Source organism: Tachysurus fulvidraco, chromosome 13, assembly GCF_022655615.1.
Source record: "Tachysurus fulvidraco isolate hzauxx_2018 chromosome 13, HZAU_PFXX_2.0, whole genome shotgun sequence".
Classification (NCBI taxonomy): Eukaryota; Metazoa; Chordata; class Actinopteri; order Siluriformes; family Bagridae; genus Tachysurus; species Tachysurus fulvidraco.
The window spans coordinates 17,062,340-17,087,339 of NC_062530.1; the positions used below are offsets into that span (position 1 = coordinate 17,062,340).

Genomic DNA, 25,000 nt, shown 5'->3' on the forward strand with positions numbered 1-25,000 from the left:
GAATGATACCCGCCTGGAGAGCCACGAGCAGTATGAAGCCAATCTGACTAAGAACCACTGCATTTCTCCCTGAATTTTTGTGTATTATTTTTTATTTACTTATTTGTTTTTGCCACAAAATACAGTAAGCGCACAAACAATTTTGGAGTACCAGTAATATCTCAAAAAATGCTATAAATCCTAAAACAAAACAATAAGAACAAATATAATACAATATTTTTTTTAAAACAAAAGTGTACTACTGTAGTGAGAAGAGCATCTTTTTCAATGCTTCTTCTCAAAATTTGCAGTGCTAAAATATCTTTTTATGTGCTTGAATTTTTCTTCTTTTAAACGCTTACCAGTGAAGATGCATATGTAATTGCACTCAATAATAGCTGTAATCATATTCGACACACGGGAATCGGAGTGGCTTTGGGCTGAATGCACATTGTGATTATGTCACACAAAAATCTGCTGTCATTTTTTATGTATTTATTTTATTTTATTTTTGATTTTGCTTGATTTTGCGATCATTTTTTCGGCAACTGCAAAATTGCGGAATCCGCGAGGGTCTGGCCAATAATGCGGGATTTCTTTTACCTGGCACAAATTGGCAGAGATAACATTGTAATTAATAAGACAATTAGGAGTGTGCATGAGGAATTGTATACAAGGCTAAAAAAAGTTTTGTGTTTATAATATCACTTTCATTTATGCTCACACATATTCTAATTGACAATATTTTTTACCTGCTAAATGTGATAGGATTCATTAGTCCACATCCTCCTAGTTTGAAAGGTGCTTGGTTTGGGAGGGGGTGGAAGAGTCGGGCATGGGCTCGGGGGGATTCGGAGGGGGTCCCATTCTAAAACACCTGCTCCAAGAGCGCTACTCAATTTGCACTTAGTATCCAGGTGTGAACTATCACGACATTCATTTCAATAATATAAATGAGCCAACAAGAAACCTAGTTAAGCATGTTGCAGGTCACGTTAGCTCAAGTAAATATTTGGAGTAAATATACATACATCACCATGCTTGCCTAATCCTTATAAGACAAACCAACCTGTTTAAACAACCGAAGTAAGTATGAGATCCATCACCACCCTTCATCACATTCACAGTAAATGATCCTTCCCAACTATCCCATAATAATCCCCATGTTTGTACCATGTCCCCCATCTAACCCCCATGTGATCATGGAGCTGCTGACTAACTGTCACCCTGCCTTCTCTTTCCACCCCTCCCTGCCTGTCGGATGTGCCTCAGGAGAGCCTGCCCAGCTGCCATCAGGTTTGTCGCCCATCTCTCTCCATAATCCCCCTCACAAACACACACACACACACACACACTGGACTGTAGAGGAGGGACCTTTTACTCGGTTGGGATAAAGTATAACTAGTGGGGATAAAGTATAGAAAGTGATGCATGTCCTTCTTACTCATAAGTTTAAGAGAATGGCTAAGAAATACATGAGCATCTCATTTCATTCATCCATGCACTTCCCATTTTTTCACTTTATGTAAATATTCATTCACCTTCTACGTGGTTGTTTTGTGCATGAGGCGGGGCTAGGGGCATGAGGGAGAACACACACACACACACACACACACACACACACCTGAACAGTAGAGCTCTCCAGAGATTGCAGCTAATGGCACGTCTCACTCCTGACTCTTACTTATTCATCCCAATGAGCCCGATGCCTGAAGCATGAAGTGCACCAGTCACCATGGCAACATCACACACCAGACTGCCATTTGACCCCGCGGTGATGTCACAGTGTATTCGTGCCAATATTGGTTATACCTCAATGATTATATAAATAATAGGACAGTGAGCAGATGCAACAGACCATGTCAGATGAAATCAGATGTCTGTAAAATGACAAATTTCAAGGTTTGAGGTTTAGTATAAATATGAGAGATGTCTGAATTCTACTAGCAAGCATTAGAGTATACATAACGAAATCACTGACTGCTCCATGTGTAGCTGTCATTCATGCCTGTATCTGTGCAGTGGGAGAAAGACAAAAAAAAATCCTGTATACACACCCGCACACACGCACTCACATGCACGGCAGGTGATACGGACCTGGTGTGTCCTCCCTGTGTCAGTGAAGATTTAATGAGGCAGCACTCAAGAAGCTTTAGAAGTCAATGGATGTGGATAATGCGGATGATGGCTCACTCTGCTAAGTGCCTGTTTGAGTATCAGGAGGGTGCATGAGTGTGTGCGTGTGTTTGCGTCTAGCCTAGGGCCATGTGCGTGTGGATGTAGACGACACCATCCCTCTTCACTACACATACTCAGATATGCACACGCACCTTTACTGACAGTACAGCGGTCTATGAAGTGTCACTAATATCAGCCACTGATATCTCTGTTGTGTGGAGTGACATGCAGGTGAAGAAGTTCAAAATCGATACTGCGTTTAAAGCTGCAGATTGTAATGGTTTAGATGTGTGATTGGAGTATGAAGATGCCTAAGAAAAAAATGATTGAATCTATACTGTTTACATTTAACATTCTAGATACTGACCTTTGCTCATATTATATATAAAAATAAAAATAAAAACAGGGTGGGGTTTTACCTTAAAAATTCTAGTTTAATAGACATTAATAGACAATATCTGTTTTGCACAGAAAGAATTAGTCTGGCTGACTTTGAATCTTTAAAGCTCTTCTGCTATATTATGTTTAAAATAAAAATCCAAGGATTCTGGTACTACATGCTTCCAACTTCAAACGTTAATAAAAAATAAGGATGTAATGTCCCAAACATTTATCAGACTGGTCACTATACAGTATCTCTGCTTTGAAACAATGGTTGTGTCACAGTGTTTTTCAACTTTTAACATTATTTAGTAAGTGTGCAGAAAACAAAATTAGCAACCAATCACAGCAAATAATCTGGTGCGATGTGAGTGAGCTGAGGATGAGAGACGGTAGTGGTCAAGCCGAGAGGGCACAGGTGCTTTCTTTATGAATAAAGGGTTTTATGGTATTGCAGAGCCGCCGGGCAGGTCTAATGGCTTGCTGGTGGTGTAATGGTTTCCTCTGTGTGCTAAATGTGTGACTGTGGGAACAGATGAGGTGCCCCACATGAACATACCTCAACACCTGGAACTAGGCAAGCGGAAATTCCAAGGGGCCAGGTGTGGTTGCACTGGGGGCTATCACAGAGGGGGCTATCACAGAGGGGGCTATCACAGAGCTGCTAGGGTGGCTGGATGGAGCAAAAGGAAGGATAAAGCATGGATGTGGTACAAAGGCAAGGTCATGATTCAGAGGAAAGTTGGTTGATGTGGGTGTGTTTACACAGTCAGTTTCTCTTAATTATCTACACCTATCAATCAACTATTTATATAAACATATATACATATGCATGTTCTGTACATCCTCTTTTTTTCGACTTTTTCCTTATTCCAGTTTTTGGAGTAGCCATCACAAAGGATGTCACATTGTAGAGGGAGAGAGAGAGAGAGAGAGCGAGAGGTAGAAATGTTTTGCCCAAATGTTTGTTTGCAAGGCTGAGTGGCGTCTGATCCCCCTGAGAGCTCATTTTGCCACGTTTGCGCTTGATTTGCTTCTTATGCTGTTTATTAAAAGTAATTACAAGCTGTTTGGAGATCTATAAGAGAACAGCTCAGGGGGAGCCTCCTCCAAAAGGTGTGGGAACAGAATGGAAAATCAGCCACACTAGTGGCCAGTGCCGCTGAGACAGTGGAGATCTGTGTACAGGTGTGCCTGAGTTTGTGTGTGTGATGTGTGTGAAAGAAGAGAGCCACTAGATTTTGCACCAGACACATGTTTCTGCACAAGGGTGTTATTCCTGGTGTGTTTTGATTTGAAAGTTGCTCATTTTGCAGTCAGAAGGGCCTTAGTGGGCTGTTGTGCTGGTGCCTTGGTGCGTGTGTGTGTGTTTGTGTGTGTAAAGGACTCGGGTAGCTTTTGTAGGGGTGCACCTGCCCCACTCTGTTCCCCATTCCAGGCCCATCCAGGTGTGTCTGATGCAGCTGCTGTGCAGGGGATGGTGGGACAACTGCATGAGCTGCTCGGCCTCTACTCCCTCTGCCGAGCTCTGTGAGTTAATTGTTAAAAAGACAAACAAGCCTCCCGCCTTCGTGCGCCATAATGAACGCGGGCCAGCCGCAATTAGCTCCTCGCTTAATTCGTTAAGTATTCTGAATTTATTTTCTCGAGCGACGCCAGCATCTGTCGCAGCTGGTGGAAGAAACGTACACCCATGTGACACTGCATTAAGGGAGCGTGCATGTTAGTTTGGCATGATGGGTACAATCTGATTACTAACCAACTCTGACTACAGAAGCAACAAGAGGAGCTAAAATATATAAGAAAGCAATTTTGAAATCATTAAATCTATGTGGTTGTGCAACGTGGCTGTAATGCTAGTTCTAACTGGTGCGTTTGACTTAACATGTTGTTGCACACACAGTAATGCGCTTTAGTCTGCTTTATGCTTTCGGCATTGAGAGTCATTGTGATCAAAAATTAGCTGCAAACATCAGCATATATTAAGTCATCATATTTTTACTAGCAAGTCTTTAGAGCAGACAGACTGTATTTACAGCCACACTTCTTAAACTGACTCCTCCAAACACGACAGGGGCAAGATTAAAAAGTAAATAAAATATTTTTATGTCATTTTTGGGAACATAATTTATGACTTCTTAGAAACAAATGGTGATAAATGAGTCTAATTGATTCTAATTTCAGTATGATAATGATGTTATGCAGCCCTTGACCTGCACCTGTTTACATTTACATCATTTAAAGTGAAGTTACTGTTATGCTATACCTCCCTGCCCTAGTATGGGGTGATACAAAGATGATATTTGTGATCAAAAGTGTGTGTTTCTCTCCAGTTCTGTCCTGCATATAAAGCATACCTGATAATTACCATCAGCTGTCTGAAACGATTGTGCCTTTATACATGAGCTCTGTGTGTGTGTGTGTGTGTGTGTGTGTGTGTGTGTGTGTGTGTGTGTGTGTGTGTGTGTGTGTGTGTGTGTGTGTGTGTGTGTGTCTACAAGTGTAAGTAGGAGGAAAACCTGCACATGTCACAGTTCATCAGCACTCTCTGAACGATGAGCAGAGAAAGCAGAAAACGCTCTTGATGGAGGGAGGAAGCACAAGGGTGAAGGCCTATCTGACTGTGTGCTTGTGTCAGTGTGTGTGTTTGAGGGTATGTGTGGGTGTGTGTGGGTAGACAGGGGCCATCTGGGGACGGTGTCTTCAAAGGCAGCACTGGAGAGAGGTGCCTCCTTGACAGGAGCTTCCAGCTTTGATCCAAGAGAGAGAGCACACAGGGGTTAAAAGAGAGAACGATGGAGTGAAAGAAGAATGAAAAAAGAATATGCCAACGAAAGGAGAGACAATACTCTATCTAACCTGAGACAGGGTGGATCTACCGTAGAAGACGGTTGTGCCCTTAAGCTACACAATGTTGCACACTCTGGATCTCATAGACTTTACATTTGCTATGTTTAAAATGAAGCATTAGCTGTGTGTGTATTGCTCAGAGCCAGCTTGTAAAACAAAAGCAAGGCATCTCCTTTATTTTAAGCTGCCAAGGGAAGTTTTGAATGTCGATGCTTTTGCCTTTGAAAGTGCAAATCTCCAATGAAACAAGATGTGACACCCATAATGTGTATAAGCATAATTGCCACATGAGTTCTACAACTTTCTTCGTATCTTAGAGATGGATGCTGGTTCCAACCTTCTAGCCTCTTATTGGTCATTCAGGGTTTCCGTTAAAACTTTTGCAAACACTTTGGGAACTTAGGACAGATAACGTATTAGAGTGGTGTGAGAGATATTACATGGCCTCTTGGAGATGGAGAGAGAGAGTGCGACAGAGGGGAATTTGTCAGGAAGCGATGGACCAGACAAAGGGAGAGAAAGGAGTGTGAGAACACGCTGGATCAGTGTTTTAGCCGTGGTGTAAAGGGAAACGGGGTGAGACCGTTCGGCTGGTTGGGGTAGGCTGACCTTCGGAAAAGGATGGAGAGAACTGAAGAGAGATGGAGAGAGGAGGATGAGGCAGGCTGACAGAGGCTCTCCTGGTTTTTGGCAGGCTCTCAGTCTGCACGGCGAGCAGCTGGACTTCATTAGGCGCTGGTGTTAATTACTGGGACCGGGCTGCAGCCGCCCGCCTGCTCACACAAAACACTTGCCGTAATTCAACCAGGGGTCACCTTGAAATTGATCATTTACCATGATGGAGACCAAGACAGAGGATGAGTGTATGGGTGCATGACTGGAGTGGAAATTGAGAGACACAGACATTAGTGTAATCTATGTTTGCTGGAGCGAGAGCTGGGAATATGCTCGTAAATAAGAGCTCTTCTCTCTGTTTAGTTGTGCTCTAAGCTCTGTTCTCAGACCTCCAGTTTTAAAAGAAAATGCTCAGGAATACAACACAGAATAGTTTTCTCCAGATCTAAAAAAAAAAACCTCTGTAATACTTTAGATGACTGATGTGCACACAGACACACACACACACACACACACATACACACACACACATTCATGATCATACATTAACTGTAGGCTGTTGTCACACAGTGCAACATATGGGTTTGTCTTGGCAACACAAGGGTAATTACAAGATACTGTATGAGGACAAAGAGAGACAAATGGGAAAGGCGAGAGGGCATCAGAGACATGTCGGGGTAATAGTTTGCTTTACTTCCCTGCTCCCCGTATACCAGAGGTGTACAATACACACCTTTATTCCACCTTCTCCCAAAACAAATGTCTGCCACTCTCTGCTCCCTATAATACAAAGGTCTAATGCAATCTCCTACTTAATTCTCAGCCATGTCAGTTTTCCAGCCCTTCTCTCTTTTTTTTCTTGTCTCACTCCACTCTTTTTTTCCCTGCCTCCTCCCTGTAGAAAATCAATGCATTCTGATTTGGTAATTTCCCATGGTGCCGAGCTCTGCGTTCCCTGTGCTGAGAGAGGTGACAAATCCGGTCATGGCGGTGCAAACCTCTGTCCAACTCACCAACCCTCCCACCCCCACACATAGACACACACACACACACACACACAGACACTACACACTTTTCCTCTGTCTTTCTCTTGCTTTCTCATTTTTCTTCTCCTTCTGTCTTCTTTTGCTTTTGTTTTGATTTCTCTCTCTCTCGATCTCTCTCTCTTTCTCTCTCTCTCTCTCTCTCTGGGCGGTTGCGGCGCTCACTTGAATTTGTTGGAATTTCGCAGCCCTTCCCGGTGCTCTGGTGAAAAACACTCATTTGTGACGGTGCCAAGCTGCTAATGGCGGATGGCGGGGTCTGTGCCGAATCCCACCTCCGCTCCCCTGCGCTCGTTATGGCCGCCACGGCACGCAGCGCACCCCTCCCCTACATCTGCCAAACTCAGCTGCGAGGGAGCGGCGTAATTATCCCGCCGGAGCCTCAGACGCCTCCATGCCGTCACAACTGGGGCTTCATTAGAGACCCGCAAGAGTGCCCCCACGTGTGCATGTGTGTGTGTTTGAAAGAAAGAGAGAATGTTTATTTGAGTACATTAGTGGATGTCCTTTGTGCGCTTGTACACTGAGACTAGTGGAGCGTAGATAGTTTGTCGCAGAGTTTTGTGTTGATCTGTTGAAGTGGGCAGTTGTGGGTTTTTTATGTTTGTTTGTGTGGGGGTGTGTTTGAGTCCAGACTTTGTTAATATGCTAGTGATACACAATTAATGAGTGTGCGGCTTGTGGGTGTGTGCGCAGAGCTGATGGGTAACTCTCTGAGGTAATTTGACTTCTTAGAGCCGTAGACCCATGTGCCAACACCACAACCCCCAGCCTTAACTGAGCTTTTCCCTCAGAGAGACAGCTTTACACAACCTGCATTCCCTCACCATAACACAAACAATAACCACACGCACACAACCCATGAGAGAAATATATGTAATAATATCAAATATATCTTTAAAGTACATGAAATCTCTATATATGTATGTACTGTAGCTGTTAGGATGTTAAAAACAGACAGGACATGTACACACAGAAACCAACAAACCCAACATTACCTGAGAAAATGCTGGTAATGCTCATAATGCCAAACAAAAATTGGCATTATGACTAAATTATTATTATTAAAAGTGTAAATTTAAAAATAGTTCTATTGGCAAAATTATCACACTCAAATCCTTAGTGAAAAGAAAATGATATGAACTATTTCTATTCCTTCGTGCTACATTTGCTCTTTATTCATTAGATTAAGCTGATGCTGTTTTTAAGAATAACACTTAAGATGATGGTTGAAAAACAAAGCAGTTTCTTTTTAATGGCAGAAACAACACTGGAAAAATTTGTCGAGCAGCATTATAATATAATATCTCTAGTAGCCCTAATAGTCTGGCTGGTAGCAGACACTGCAATGTAAACCTTTACTGATTAAAAATGTCAAAAGTTTAGTACATTCTGTAGTGGATTAAGTTTTTTGTGTGTATAGAGTATGTATGTCAAGTTGTGTGGGTCTGACTTTTGGAGATTAAAGTAGTCTCAATAAACCACTTCTGTAGAGATAAGAGAGTTTATCTGGACCTCAGCTTCGGTCATCACTTGCACAGAGAAGAACGTTTCTGAAGATACCCCAACAAAACCTTCTGCTCTATACTGGCTTTAACGTTGAAGCCCAAAAACTGAAGTTACCCCAGTTAGATAACATGCAGGAAACATTCCAAATTTGAGTTGTTAAAACTTAGTGTTCTTTCCTTCACTGTCTAAATCTGACCTTTCTTTTCTTTTCTTGCATTTCTCTCTCCACTCCTGATTGATGATCTCTGAGTCTCTAATTGTAGTGCCTGCCTTATTTTTTTGATCTACCTGACACACAGTGATGTGGTAATTGCATGGATGTGTGTGTCTGTTGGAGAGGTGAGGTGTGTCTGTGTGATAAAGGGAAAAAGAGACAGAGCGAGAGGTTATTACTGTCTCCCGCTGGCTTACGCTGATGCGGCGATGTAGAGGCTGCAAGCTGCTCACCGTCTCCCGCCGGGTGACTTCAAATGTGTCATAGCTTCCACACTTCAATATTATACGTACATACTGCATTGTATATCATTTAACACAAGCATCAGTTAGTCAGGGCCAGTGTTAATAAAGAAAAGGTGTTTGAACTGGTTAGCAGTAATTCTATATTAAGCAGTTGAACTTGGCAAGATTCTTTTGTACAGTATTCCGTCCTGTTCCCCGAGTGCTTTGCTGACTGACTTTGTGTGCGAGTGCTCACATTTTCCATTCCCAACACGCCAGGGACATCAGACCACCTTGTTGGAACCGCAGGCCCCTCAGCGGAGGCCTCCACCCGTAGGAAAGCCAGACTTCCTCAGGTTCAGGCCAAAGCAAGCATCTCATGCTTTTCCAGGCCAGGCCTTCCAGAGCTTGGCGAACATGACAGATTAGCCAGTGTTCATCTGAGGAAAGAAAAAAGCAGCCCTCCTTCCCCTCTAACCCCTCCCACACACATACACACAGATACAGAATACAGCTAATGTAGGACATGTTACATGATGAAAGATTAGATCTAAAGAGTATCCATGTATAGACATTTAGACCCTTTAGAATGAGCTAAGGCAAGTTTGTATAATCTAATTAGCAGGAAGTACGCGGTTGACATGTTTTCCCTCCACGGTGACCTTTTGTCAAAGGTTAAGCTTTGTGCTGACTTGTCCTGTTTCCAGAAGCAATTAATTTACACTGCAGGCTTATTGACACCGTTCTTCTGCCTTCCTTCTCTTTTCTCTTATTTACTCACTCAGTTGTTTCTTTTTTCCTTCATTCTTTTTTCTCTTTTACTTTTTCTCTCTACCAGAGAGACTAAAGCGATTTGGAAAGAACGGGTTGGAAAAAGCCAGACCAGAGAGAGGAAAGGTGGGAGAGGGTGTGTGCCCTGAGATGGGTTTTTTTTCCCTACATAAGTGTCAGTCATATTAAAAGCCGCTGACAGCCTTCGGTTCCAGACTAAACTTTGGACAAATAGCTCTCCGATCGATAGTTTCCCAACAGCAATATTTGGTATCAATGCGTGTCCTTCTCATTACACGATGAAGCGAGAGCCTCCCCGGGCTCTGAATAATTTATCCCCTCGACGTGAAGAAAATACCAAAGAAAGGAAGGCCACTAGCAGACTCTCTCTTTCTCTCTCTCTCTCTCACTCACACTCTCACTATCCCTTTGGCCCAAAAGCAGACCTAGGTCTCTCATCCCTCACTCCATTGCTCTCCTTCCAGCACATGCTCAACCCTTGAACACTTTTCTCGCCTCCTCAGCCTTCGACTACTTTTTCCGCTTTATTATCTTTCTTCCCTCCTCTTTGTCTCTTTCTTCTGTGTAAATAGATGGTAGGAATTTTCAAATAGTGATTTGTGAAAGAGTAGCGAATGTATGTCCAACACATTTTGCTATTATACAAGCCTTACTGCTCTCTCAGCCCTGCAGCTGGGTGGAGGTCAGCCATCTTGAGTGAGTTTGCGGTATGCATTAGCAGATGAGAAGATAATGGAGATCGGGAAGGATGGCTAATGAGCACAAACCTCTTAGGAGTAGACTGTCAGCCTTTCCTTTTCATTGCAAAGTGATTGCTGAGAAAAGCAGCATCCTCACGCCGTCTTTCCCTCACGCGCCCGCCCGTTTCCTCCCGATCGTTGCTAAGTATTATAAATGTTATCTTAAACCAGGCAATCATCGTTCCCCCATAATAATAAACTTTTATTGCCATGTTCCTATTAGCGAGTTAATGTTGTCTGCTGATGGCGTGTAATTGTGCTCCTTCTCGGCTTCGCGAGTCCCGTGTTCCCTCATGCCCAATCAGCTACGCACGGGGAGAGGAAATAAATAGCCTAATGCTGTTTTAATTACCGAAAACATAAAGCACCAGGCCCAAGCCTTCTCTCTCGCTCTCTACCTGCCTGTAACTCACTACAACAGCAACTCCCCCCTATTTCCCATTCCCACCAGTGACAGAACCAACGCTATCCAATCGAACACCAAAGCAGAAGTCTAGATACGACTTCTACACTGTGTCCTTTCTATGCAGGAGATGGAGTTCATAGGCATTTAATGTTGAACAGTCAAGTTTCCAAAACAGATCTGTTTGTTCATTCTAGTCACACTACTCACACACTCACGTCTACATTGGTTGCCATGGTAATCATGCATAATTGTGTGTATGCTAAGTAATTCAATAAGGGCTAAATTTAGCTAATTATCAATCTACCAACATGGAGCTTTTCACTTCAGTAGTATTTATAATAGTGAAGAATGGACTTTATGACAAAAGCAGCTTTAGAGTTTAAAACGTGTAGTTTCAGATCCCTAATGAGCACATCGGGGTTGACAGCGGCAAGGCAAAGCTCCCTGCGACAGTGTAACGGAGAAACTCTTAGAGTAACCGGACTCCGAAGGGTATCCATCTTTGTAGAATTGTAGGTTTCTTTTGCAGAATGTGTGAACGTCAAGTTAGGGTGGCATGTGGCATAGAAAAGAAATCCGCTGCCTGTCTGAACCACTTCCAATAGCTATATATTCTGAGAACCTGCTATTCGACATGTAGTCCTCTAAATAATGTACTTGCAATTCTAGATAATTGCAGAGAACACATTGTTCAGCATCTGGCATATGGCACATACACACACATGCACACACACTCAAACACACACAGTACCAATTGGCTCTCAGCTTGCAGCTCTTCCTGCTAGACAGCATTGAATAATAAAGACATACCAACACGTAACTTGCTGTCTCTTTCTTTCCCTCTCTTTCTCTTTCTCTCACTCTTTTTCTCTTTCTCTCTCTCACACTCATACATATACACACGCGCGCACACACAGATACACACACCACTTACTTATCCACCTACGGCAGGCAGCACACACGACACACACTCAGGAACTATACTTCTGCTGCTTACTCTCTTAATCACACACTCTATACACCCACAGAGCTGCAGTGTTAAGAGGGAACAGAGTGTATTTGTGGCTCCCTCTCAGCCACTGGAACAGGTGCCACTGTTCTTATTTTAACCCGCACCTTCACACCTCCGCTAGGGCCAACATGCTCCCCCGCTCCCTCAATCCCTCAGTCCCTTCTTCCCTCTTTTGCTCTCTCTCTCTCTCTCTCACTCCCCTGCTAGACCTGACATTCCAGCAGATGTTAAGAGAACTCCTGCAGTAATTAATCTGATAACTGGGCTGTTTTATGTGTGTGTGTGTGTGTGTGTGTGTGTGTGTGTGTGTGTGTGTGTGTGTGTGTGTGTGTGTGTGTGTGTGTGTGTGTGTATACTGTGAAGAGGAGGTTTTTCTTCTTCTTTTTCTCCTTTTTTCCTTCTTTCCTTCACATTTGATTTCAGTGTTCTCTCCTATAGTGAATGTAATCTGTTTAATTCTTGCATCTGCATCATATGAGCTGACGTGGCAAGGCAGGGAGAGTGAACACGAAAGTGTATTAACTGTCTTCAATTTTCATGGATTTGCCTTTTTCACCTGACCAATTGCTGCAGGCGTAGATTGAAGATGTGGGCTTTGTGGCCTGGGGCATTTGGCGTCTGATTACAGAGTCTGAATTCCACTTCCTGTCCCAGGTCTGTCATCATCGATCCACCCTGTGTGTATGCGTACACAACATATACTCTAGACACAAACTTACTGTTTGTATATGTCGATTAAGCAAGGAAATAAATGCAAATAAATCCCAGCATGCATATGCTCAAACTTTGAATCGTTCTGCTTTTAACTAGAAGAGAGAATTCAGTTTTCTCTCTAGTCACAACAGAGAATAGCTGCGTCTAAAATCACATACTGTGAAGGTGCCTACTGTATTCCTTTAGTACCTGCTGCTCAGCTGTTGATACGGTGTATGTGTGAAGTGTGAATACGATCCGGACATACCACCTCCATCATGATGCCATTGTCTTGTGACCTGCGATATCAGATGAACCTTTTTTTCTTCAAACAAACAACAAACAAATTAGCAAGTTACTCATGTGTTTTTCAACAAGTACAGTTTAACCACAAGAAACAAGATTTAATATCTATAGCACCAACACACTGCCTTAGGCTATTTTATTATGACAGCACCTGAAGACTCCTGAATCTCCTGAACGGCCACACACACACACACACACACACACACACACACACACACACACACACACACACACACACACACACACACACACCGAGCACACAAAAGAATGGCGAATTCACAGCATGTTAGGAGATTTGATTCTCTCTGTCTTTTGTGTGAAGCCCCAAAAGTCTCATCAAGGCTTTAGCACCTTTCTGAAAGTTGCTCAGCGAATCCTCATGACACACAAACACTGGAGTGTGTATTTATGTCTGTATGTGTCTGTGCATGGTCCCCCTAACTGAGCCGTTGAAGTGGATGGGTGTTGTTTTAAAAAAAAAAAAAAAGCCATGGGTCCAGGGGTGTGAAAATCGGTCCATCTCACTGTCAAGGACACCTTTAATTACAACAGCAGGGGGTTGTGTGTGTGTGTCTCTGTGTGTGCGTGTGTCTGTGTGTGTGGTTTACAGGACACAACACACTTTTTTCAGCACTCATGTTGTTTACATTAGATATGTTTCATGGTATTTTTCGTATCTCTGTCATCCAGTGAAAAACAGTCATTATAGTGAAAGCCATAAAGTATGTGATGAGGATTAGTGATCAAATGATTGAATATCTCTCGCTGTATCTGTCTCTGTCCAGTCACATGCACAAGAATGTCAGGATGTGAACTTATCAGCACTCCTTCTTGCAGCTCTGACGAGGTGCTGACACACTCTTGGCCTCTGCTCTCAGCTCTGACGCCAGCATTAAGATACCTAACTGCTAATTAGCCAGAGAAGTAAGTGTGTGTGTGTGTGTGTGTGTGTGTGTGTGTGTGTGCATGTGTGTGTGTGTGTGTGTGTGTGTGTGTGTGTGTGTGTGTGTGTGTGTGTGTGTGTGTGTGTGTGTGTGTGTGTGTGTGTGTGTGTGTGAAAGAGAGAGAGACCCCTAGGTTATTGAAGCAGACCAAAATAAAGAGAACTAGTTTGACACAATGAAGCACACACTGAAAAGCCCTTTTAGTGTTGGTCATTAGACTGTAATTAATTTATTATCAGCAAGAAATGAATAAGAAGTTCAGGAAAAAAAGCAAAACTGCTGTTAGGGAATGTATTACAGCTTACTACTTTCCACAAACCACCATAAAATAAAATGCATACAACAAAATATTTGTAAAAAAAAAAAAATTGTGACTTCATATGTGAAAAACAGTCAAGGAATAAACAATATAGAAATGAAATGATTTTTGTAAAATATACATCAATGTGTATTTTTAATTATACACCAGGGAAATTGTAGATAATGTGGGAGCAGACTTTTAGACAATTAAAACTGGAGGAATCCCAGCAAACATGTACAATATAGTTGTTATGTTTAAATATACACAGATATTAAGAAATAAAATGTAAATGTTATCATTTGATAAAATGAACTTTTATTACTTTTTGCTTAAATTAAAACTCTTGGTATGCCGTCGTGCCTGAAATCATCGTTCAGTCTCTTTAAGTTTGCTGGTTTGATGCATGCCAGTTATAATCTGTATAGTTTTATAAAGAATTAGTCAGAAGTCATTTGTCATGTCAATATCCAGTAATTACTGGAAAATCCAGCTCGAATTTGGCTTTCTGCCTAGCTGTCGGAATCAAAGCTGTCGGCTGTCGGAATCAAAGCTAATGTAAATTTGCAGATTAAACAGGCTAACCTGGCTAACCTGGCTAACCTGGCTGGTTAGCTTTTTCATGCTAACGCTAATGCATTCAGCTTTTTACAAGGTTTTTGAATTTGTACATTTATGAACATGATTGGACATTAAACCGAATGTTTGATTCATTGATTAATATTTAGTGTATAGTGATTAGCTGGCCAAGAGAAGAAGAAAGCTTCGAAGGTGTATATACTGTAAATACATAAGTATTACAAAGAGACTTGCTGTTAAGCTAGTTCATGTACATGTGTTCTGTTCTTAAGAAGACGCTTTGAATTAACTACCTCAAGAGACGAGCTTTTCTCCATTCTCATGCCTTGCCGTGTCAGGTTTTTTTTAAAAATGTGCAAATGTATGCTAAGTATCTGGCTGAAAATCTGCTCTTTAGTTCGTCATTAGTGGAGGGTGACGCTACAAACAGCTTCAACAATACGCTGAAGCTGGAGGAAGAGAGAATCACAGGAGCACGTGGGCTGTTTGACAGAAATAAACAGATCCACTGCTTGCCTGCTGCCTCGTTTTCTCAGCAGAGCAGCCGAATTAGCATGATAATCATTCCCATCGTTTACAAGGGCGAAATGTTTCAATTTAATGCTTTGCTTATGTTACAAGCCATGCACTTAATTAGGCAGTAATGACTCCAGTGAGGCAAGAAAGGGGAAGGACAGAGGCAAGGAAGAGAGGAGAAGAGGAGAAAGATGAGAACTGAGGGTACTTCACACCTAAAAGCCCATCCACAATCGTACACTTTGTCACCTGTCACACAAACGGTTAAACACACACACACCTCTTCTACAGTAGTCTGAGTCACAATAATGTGACTTCATGTCACCGTGACCTCAGGGCAAAAACATGTCTCCCTTTTCTTTCTTTCTTTCATTCTTTCTTTCTTTCTTTCTTTCTTTCTTTCTTTCTTTCTTTCTTTTTTTTTCTCTATGTAACACTCTCACTCCATGCCTCAGACATTCACACATGGTCATATTGAAAGCTTTGGCTAGGGCACGTTGACCTGGTTCCTTTCTGCACTACTTTATGTTCTCTCTCCCTCTGTTGTGTATCTCACTCTCTCGATTTCATAAGTGTGCATTACTGGTGAATTCCCAAAGTGGACAGGGGTGGACGTTGCCAGAGAAACTGTAGCTCTTTATCCCAGACTCAACCCCCCAACCCGAACTCTCCTCCCTGCTCCAGTCCCTGAGGACCACAGAGCCAGTGTGGAGGAGGAGCAGCCCTGTAACAGAAAGCACCACAGTTACTGACTCCAGGGAACACAGGCCAGAGCTGGGCCAGAAGACTGTATACACACCTGCTTAAAGGAACTCTCCACCAGAACTCAATCAAATATGAGCGATTACCATAGACAAGAATTTATACTGTACATGTCCCTAAAAAACTCAAATCTGATTGAACTGTATGTTATTCACAGTGCACAGGGCAGGTGTCTCTTTAAACCAAAAATCTATTAAGCTTTATTTATTTATTTATTTATTTATTTATTTATTTATTTATTTATTTATTTTAATTCAAGAATCTTCCAGGGAAGAACGATCCAGATATGAGACTTTCCACCATGCTCTGGTGTAGTTTTCAACAATGAAATAATACACTATAAAGTAATTCAGGTGATCAAGACTTGGATGTTTTGTGATGTAGTGTAAACTGAGAAACTTTGCTCTAATAAAATGTTGAACTAAGCTGTGCACATTTAGAGCTTAATTAGCAAATCACCTTTGACTAAAGAATCTATAAAATTTGCATTTCTAATGTTTCCAGAATAAATAGCATTTACATTTATCCAATGCTAAATGTTTATAGCAGCAACTGCCCCAAGACTTTTATTAGAAGAAATTTGTATTCTTTGCTCAGTAAACAATTATATGTAAAGAAATATATAAATGCAGTACACAGATGTTGTAGATAAGATTCATTAGATAGATTTATTTTGAAGTTCAGAGATAAGGTTGTAACGGTATGACTGAGAAAAGATGTGTATGTTGTACTGTTCAGGTTATATGATAGATGGTGATAACACAAACATTTCTGAAGGTGGACCTTCATTTATTAGTTTATTGTAGCTGCTTTATCCTGCTCTGGGTTGCACTGGATCTCTTGTTGTGAGAAGAAAATGCACCCTAGATGGGACATCTTACACACACACACACACACACACACACACACACACACACACACACACACACACACACACACACACACACACACACACACACACCCCTAGAATAGTGATTCAAACTGACATGTTTTTAGAGGTGAGAGGAAACCAGAAACTCTAAAGCTGCATGTTTAGGTAGAATCTGATTTAAAAGACATACTTTTAAAACAACAAGCAGTTGATGTTCACTTTTTTGTCTTATTTAAGTTTCAGTAAGAAGCTGTAGTAGCCAAGCTGTTTGCAGGCTTTTCGATTTAGAGACTAGAGAATCAGAGGGACATTGGACATCCCAGGTTGCCGCGTTGAAGTTGTCTGGATTTGTCCATGCTATAATCTGGTTAAAATGCTGATGTCATGACTTTGGCTGTGGTGTCTGTGCATCTTTGTTAGTCTGGATGAGTGTGTGTGTTGTGTGTGTGTCTGTGTGTCTGTGTGTCTGTGCGCGTCCAAGATAGTTTAAAAGCCTAGTTGGGAGCAGTGCTGTTTGTCTCGGCTGTTGATCCCTCTCACGCTGCTTTGTGCAATGGCAGATAAATGCAGATCTTCTGTCACACACTAATTACAGCAGCTTAAGTGCTTTAACCACTGTTATCACAAACTGTTCCATTCTTTCAAAAACCCTCCCTCCCAACCTTCCTCCCAGTGTGTGTGTCTGTGTTATTGTGTGTAGGTGTTTGTGTGTTTCTTCAGAACACGTCAGGCCCACACTGCTATACCTTGTGTGTGTCTGTGTGTGTGTGTCTGTGTGTGTGTGTCTGTGTGTGTGCGCACAGAGGATAGACTTGTCTCTCCATGTGTGAGAGGAGAAGTGGAATGTGATAGCACTTGATGTTCTGTCGAACACATTTCACGAAGCATAATTTAAAAGTTTCCTCCTGTTATTGTCTCCTACAGATTCTGTCATCTCCCCCCTTCTCTTGCTCGCGCTCTCGTTCTCTCTGTGACAGCCCCCCGCTCCCTCAGACTTCCTGTGGTCTGCCTATTAGCGGCAGCCTCCGACTCGTCCATAATGCTTCATTTGCAATATGGATTTAATGTGTGATACAGAGGAGGTGTTGGTGGCCTGATGTCTCATTTCTCCATCTTCTGTCTCTCACACATACACATGCACACATTCTTGTTCTTTCCCTGGTGTGTAATTGGTTTGAGACCAGGGCCGAGTCAGTAGCTCAGAGAAGAAAACTCTAAAAAAGCAGACACTCAGGCAGCATAGTGTCAGGCCACTGTTATAGAGTTGTGTTTGGATGTGTGGATCCTGAGTGGAGGTGATTCTTAATGGGGTGGTGAGCGTGTGTTTATCAGCTCCCTGATCGCTGTTTATTGCCCAGTCGTGTGGAACTAATTTACTAATTGAGTCTGAAGCTGGGAGAGAGACGTGGCAGGAGATTTGGCCAGGAAAGACTCAGAATCACCAACTCCCTCAGCAGCTGAGTGCAAGACAGAAGCATAGGAACAGTTGTCCAGTCGTGTGAAACTGAACTCTCTCACTACCCCTCATGCTGCTTCAGTAGTGAGAAACAGTGACTTAATTCCAAAAGTGGTTTTAATGGACGCATCTAACTTTTCATGCAATTTGAGAAGACATAACACAAATGGACCCAAGCAGCATTTCTTCTGTAACAGTATTTCTGCTTGTAACTAGGCATGTGAGGTCTGACTCACCTTATGAAGGAAAGTTAAAGACCCAGAAAGATTTGGAGAGAAAGGAGAAAGGAGACATAGACAAACTGAGCCAAAAAGGGTTAAAATACATAAAAGCTGAGTGTGGCTTTGGACGGTTCTGGGCGAGCTTACAGCAGCTGCGGAGCCCCGCTGGTAGATTAAAAGAGGCTGACGGCCGCGGCCTGAAGTACAGCCGAGCCCCCAGCGGGTGGAGACAGGGAGGGGCGCATGCAGCTGTCGCCCTCCACGTACATTCTCACCCTGCATTCACCCCACACGTACACTCTGAGGCAACACAAGGCTCTAATGGTTGACAATGTACTAAAGCAAGGGAGTGTGTCAGGATAGAGGCTTCTGAGCGCAATGGAACGGCGTTCTTCCACAGACGAGCTGCTGAGGCAACTGTTATAGCATCAGGAGCTCTTTTACACACTGCCAGGGTCACAAACAGATGGAACTTATTTTTATTGCTGGAGTGTTAACATTAGCTGACAGTGAGAGTACCAGTAGTGTGGGATACAGAACTACTGTTAGTACAGGCAGAGGAACTTTCTTTTTCTTTCTTTCTTTCTTTCATTCTGGCAGAAGTGGAAATGACAGATGCAGAAGCCATCACATTCTGACATGCTTAGTCATTTCACTTACTTTTGTGAGTGCAGCATAAACAAGTACAGAAAATAGTTTCATACACACACACACACGCGCACACACACACACACACACACACACACACACACACACACACACACACACACACACACACACACATATTCAGGCAGTCACTGGAGGCCAGATGCTTGCTGGAAAGGATTGAGGCACTGTGGTGGAAGCTCTTAGGGATTCTCTGTCATGCAGATGCCCTCACCCATGAGCATGGAAAGATGACAGTTTACCACACATCCACAAACACACATCCACTTTATAAACAAATCATTCTGCCTTTTGTCATCTCTCCCAACTTTGTTTGCTCCCAGTTTGGTATCAGTGTTGGGTGTTCTGTGTCACAACCTTGTGATAAAGCATTCTTAAAGACTGTATGAAAAAAATCTAGAATATAAATTAAGAAAGACATTTTGCTAAAAAGTCTTAATTTCCCCAATGTATGAAAACTTTGAGACACCCTGCATATATCACCTAGGTTATGTCTTACGTCATTTGGTAGAACTACATACAAGAATACAGAGTTACATTAAGTTTGATGGATCTGATGCTCTTATAATACTGAATTTCCTGATGGTTCATTGGCCGTTTGTCAGTCTGTCTCTCCTGTGTGCTTCTTTCTCATTCCATGCTCCCTCCTTACCGCAATGCAAGCGCAAATCCCTCTCTTTGGAGCAGCGTGTAGAAGAGTATGGGGCTTAGATCTGACATCCCGCCTGGATTCCCTGGCTCTCTTTGTCTCTCGTTTCTAATCCATGCAGTAGGGTCTTTTCCCTTGTTCCTTCTCTTTCAGTGGGAAATGAAGTGAAGCAGGGGCTGATTATTAGGACTTAGTCCTTTTTTCTTTCACTCCATCCCTCTGTTAATTTGGGTTCTGCTTTTTATCAGTTCCCAGGCTTATCTATGACATGAGAGAATGAGATGGACAGACTCTTTGTCAGAGCTCTTTGGTGTACTTTTTGTTTGCAATGTTGATCAAACTTCCTGTGGAAGTAGGCAATTCTTGACAAAAAGTATCCGATACTCTGGAGAAAGCTAGAGGTCTATTTTGTGGGTGTAATATGAGCCATCCATCCATCCATCCATCCATCGACTAGCACTTATCCTATTGGGTCACAGGGAAACTGCAACCTATTCCAGGGCACTCGAGGCAAAAGTTAAGTGACAGCGTGGACAGTGTGCCACCTCAACACCACACCGTCATGTACAAATTCACACACTACAGACAGTTTAGAGAGGCTAGTCAGCCTACAACGAATGTTTTGGACTGGGGGAGGAAACCAGAAAACCTCGAGCAAACCCCCTGAAGCAGAAAGAGAAGAAGCGGAAGTCCAAACCCCAACCCTAAGGCAATGCAAATCCCTAAGCCACTACGACCCTTAATATGGATGCCCAAAGAGCTATCACTAAAGGAGTATCACTAATTAAGATGTACTTAAAAATTTTGCAGCTGGCATGAATGTACTTTGTAGGATTGCATATTCTGGATTACACTGTTCTGAATTACAAATTATTAGAGTCATGTTCTTTATCAAAATATGACGGCACTAACCAATGTTCAAAGTCTTAAACTTTTATTTAATTTTATTTTTATTTTATTTTTATTTTTTATGCAGCCTCACTGTTATGTCCATGCCTGCTATACTACTAAGTACATCAGATAGTCAGAACTGAGAAATGAGAGTTCACTCCTTGCTTTGCTCACTTCCAGTTCTTTTCTACAATGACCTGTAATGCAAACGTTAAGACACCGAAAACACAACAAATAAATATGTACACGCAAGAGCAAAATTAATAACTTTAAATGAAAAGGGAAGGTGAATTATTGAGTCAGTATTGTTATGTTTTTGAATTAGCTGTGTTTTTTTCCCATGTTTTTTACTACGTTATTTTTGATTTCCTTCACCGATTCATTCAGCTGAAGAGCAAGTCAGAACACCTTTTCTCCTGCCTGTGTCCTATGTCAATTCAGCAAGCTCAGTTGGTTTGCGCCAGTGGTGTAGGACATCGTTCAAAATGGTGCTCAGACACTTGACAGCGTCCAATGGCCTACAGTCAGTTTGGTGTGTCAGGCCATAAATATAATAGGAATACAAATTGCATGTGTCCTTCTGCTCATGGCTTCAACTATGTGGTTGAAGCCATGCAGTGGGTATGCTTGTGTGTGGGTTATATGTGTGCCTGTGTTTATGCCTTTGCTTATTGTGTATGCGTGTATGCATGTGTGCTGTAGGCCTCATCAGCATGCAATAGGAGGTGTGTTGTTTGTGAAGAGCTGGGGGGATTAGAGAGACTTTACTGTCACTGTCCCCATGAGAGCCAGCTGAGAGCACACTCTGACATGAGCATACAGGAGCCAGATTAGAGTCTAAACATACACACACACACACACAGACACACACACACACACACACACACACACACACACACAGACAAACATACAAATTCTAGAAGTTATTATGCCATGCACACCCCACTGCATAACTAACCCATTCATACCTTCTACCTCTCTTGTGTTGGATGCTTTAGTTTCTGTTACTTACCAGTGCAATACTGTACCTCTATATTTACCCATCTGCATACATAGAAGACATTGCAATATTGCACTAACAACAAGAGCGCTTATTGAATCAGCATGTTCTCTATATCCATGCACACCTACTAAGCAATGCTTCTTTCACAAAACAGTGTACACAGGCGCCAGACTGGAGCTAACCGTTCCCAAACACAAAAGGATAAACAGAAAAAAAATCCAAAATCCTGCTCGCATGCATCAATACTCCCTCGCTTACGCACCCAGTCCTGTGCTTCGGCGATGCACAGATTCCGTGCTGCTGCATTCCCCCACCCTGAGTGTGGTCCCAGATGCCCTAGTGATTGGCCCAGCATTTTACAGCAGACTGTGGTGTTAGGAAGGAGGGGGAGAGTGCCAGGGGAGTGTGTGTGTGTGTGAGAGAGAGAGAGAGAGAGAGAGAGAGAGAGAGAGAGAGAGAGAGAGAGAGAGGAGAAACAGGGAGAGATGGAGACTCGGAAAGACAAAAAGAAACACAACTAGTGGGGGAGCATATAGATGACCTTAAAGTATCCAACGTTTACTGTGTAGAGCGCTGTCCTGCCTCAGACCTGCAGCAGCCCTCCTTTCTTGCTCTTTTTATCCCTTCTCTTCTGTTCTCTTTTCTTCTCTGTGCTTCGGTAAGGATCAGGTTATGGGTGGTGCTGACATCTACTCTGTGGTGGCAGAAGAGTGTGTGTGGGTTTATATGTATGTGTGTGTTTGGATACCATTAATATAAAGCACCGTCTGTAGCATCGGTAGCTGGTAGAGTAAACGTGACAGGGACTAACTGAAATTTCACATAAACAATTTATTCAGGACGAAAGATGAAACTCTTACAAGTCACCATGACCTGTTTACCTAAAACTCACCTCCTTTGGTTAATGCTCAATTTGTCTTCGCTCTGCAACATTAGACATAAACCAGCCAAAAACCAAAACAGTTCTTTAGGCTCTAGTAAAGTATTGCAATAAAACTCACACACACACACACACACACACACACTTTCTTTTTGTCATTATAAAATACTGCTCATAATAATACTAATATTTTTTGTTATTATTTCCTCTTTTTCTACTTATTTTTTGGCTTTAGACAGTATTCAGTATTTTGTGTTCCTATATTTGTGTTGTCCAAGAGGAAACAAATGTGTATAGTATGTTGAAGTTTGTGGCCTTGTGTTTGCCACAGGGTGCTCGGGGGATGTTTGGGTAATTCAAGGCAGGAAGTTCAAGGGAGATGCAATAAAGGCATCTTAAAAGTCAATCTCTCTCTCTCTCTCTCTCTCTCTCTCACACTCTCTCTCTTTCTGGTTTATTAAATCATTCCCTGCTGTAATGGGTTGCAGCTGGGGAGAGAGTGTGCATTGCTTTAACTCACATGGAACATACTCCCACCATCTAATCACCCTGTTTGTACTCAACACTCCTAATAGGAGGGAGAGAATGCAGGGAGGGGGTGAGTGTTTTACCATCATTAAGAGGTGAACCGGTTAGAATTTATCTCATTAAGGTGTGTGTGTGTGTGTGTGTGTGTGTGTGTGTGTGTGTGTGTGTGTGTGTGTGTGTGTGTGTGTGTGTGTGTGTGTGTGTGTTTGCGTGTGTGCGTGCATACAAAATTGTTCCATCCATTTGTTATATTACATTGTATGCAAATGGAAAGCCGTTCCCCAGACAGAGGATACTGAGAGATTTTGTTTCCTAAGTGACATTTGAATGTTCATATAGACACACTCACACATACTCACACATACTTGTGCACAGGAAACAGGCAGGAGCAACCAAACCAAAGTTTGAAGTTTGTACAACCTACTAATGCATTACTCTAAACATTTGCAGCATACTCAGTATGCATCTCACACGTACACAGACTCACACACTCTCTCACAATGGGACTACGAATGCCTTTGCCACCACAGACACATCAGTGTGAGGCAGGCGGGTCGGCAGGCCCCCGGGAAGCCACAGCGTTGCTGTTTGATGTTGGCAGCTGATTAATGAGATGTGAGGAGTGAGCATTTGACGGGTGCTCTCTGGGCGCCTGTTTGAGGACCCCTCTGTGTGTGTGTGTGTGTGTGTGTGTGTGTGTGTGTGTGTGTGTGTGTGCATGTGCGTGATGTGGGTGGGTGTGTGGTGAGGATGGAGTTAGCCCCCACTGGTTACCCTTGAACACTCTGTGGAGGCAGCCCAAGCTCCAGCAGCTCATCGGGGTGCTGTCACAATTAAAGCAGCACAGCAGAGCTTCTGCAGGAGAGAGAGTCTGCTCACCACACGCTAACTTTCTCCAGAGACACAGAGAGCGAGCGAGAGAGAGAGAGAGAGAGAGAGAGAGAGAGAGAGAGAGAGAGAGAGAGATGGAAAGGATAAGAAGAGATTAGGATTGGATGACAGAACAATGACAGAGCGACGTGACTGGATGGTGGACCATGAAAGAATAAGTAACAAGTGAAAGGGCAAGAGAGGAAGGACAAGCCAAAGCAGAACCAACCTGTTAGAGCCCTGACACCCAAGCTGAGTGTTGACCATCACTTTTCAGTTCAATTCCATTCTGTTTATGTGGGTAACACAAGCTCTGGCTCTTTACACTGATTAATGACTGCTTAATGACTCTGGCTATACAGTTAAGAACATCAGTCCAGGATAAGAGAAACGGATGTGAGCAAAGTAAGCAAACATCACATAGAATATCAGATTTTTCTGCTTTTCTTGCTCTTCTGCCCACAATTTCTAAATTTCTGCTTACCTTCTTTATTTTGAAGCATGCTGCTCCAAAATATCCTAACTGGGATGTGATCTGCAAAATCCATATCATATGATTAGCATCATTTCATACTCATCAAACCATTCCAGAGGATTGGACTGAGTTTTCGTGACCACTCCCATCAGGATCACGATCTTTTGTCACACCATAAAAACAATCACTCCAAACCAGAACAGATCCAGCCCCCAGTTTCCGTGACCGTGTCACCCTTTTACACAATTTTCTTCCATAGCAAATTTTTTAAACCTTAAACAGATTCACAGCTTAGACAAAAAAGCATGTACAGAGGTCACAAGTTGCATGATCATCGCCTAAGTAGTATGTAAGTAGTTGTAAGTATTGGCACGGATTCGCTCCATGATTCCGAGTGGTAAACAGGGAAAGCCCTGATCTGTATGCTCTGCTCAAATTGTTCTTTTCCC

At 42.6% G+C, this 25,000-nt stretch overlaps 1 protein-coding gene across 7 annotated transcripts in view; it reads left to right on the forward strand.

The window, feature by feature from the left end:
• Positions 1–25,000, forward strand: part of znf423 (zinc finger protein 423) — a 140,587-nt gene that overhangs the window by 81,218 nt on the left and 34,369 nt on the right. For 3 of the 7 annotated variants that reach the window (XR_007144706.1, XM_027161661.2, XM_027161662.2), the window contains exon 6: positions 1,252–1,275. The exons of the other annotated variants lie outside the window; for them this stretch is intronic. Coding sequence is in view for 2 of the 3 variants with exons in the window: in XM_027161661.2 (XP_027017462.1) it covers positions 1,252–1,275 (24 nt within the window). In the remaining variant the exon portion in view is untranslated. The remainder of the gene's footprint in view (positions 1–1,251; positions 1,276–25,000) is intronic. 7 annotated transcript variants of the gene reach the window in all.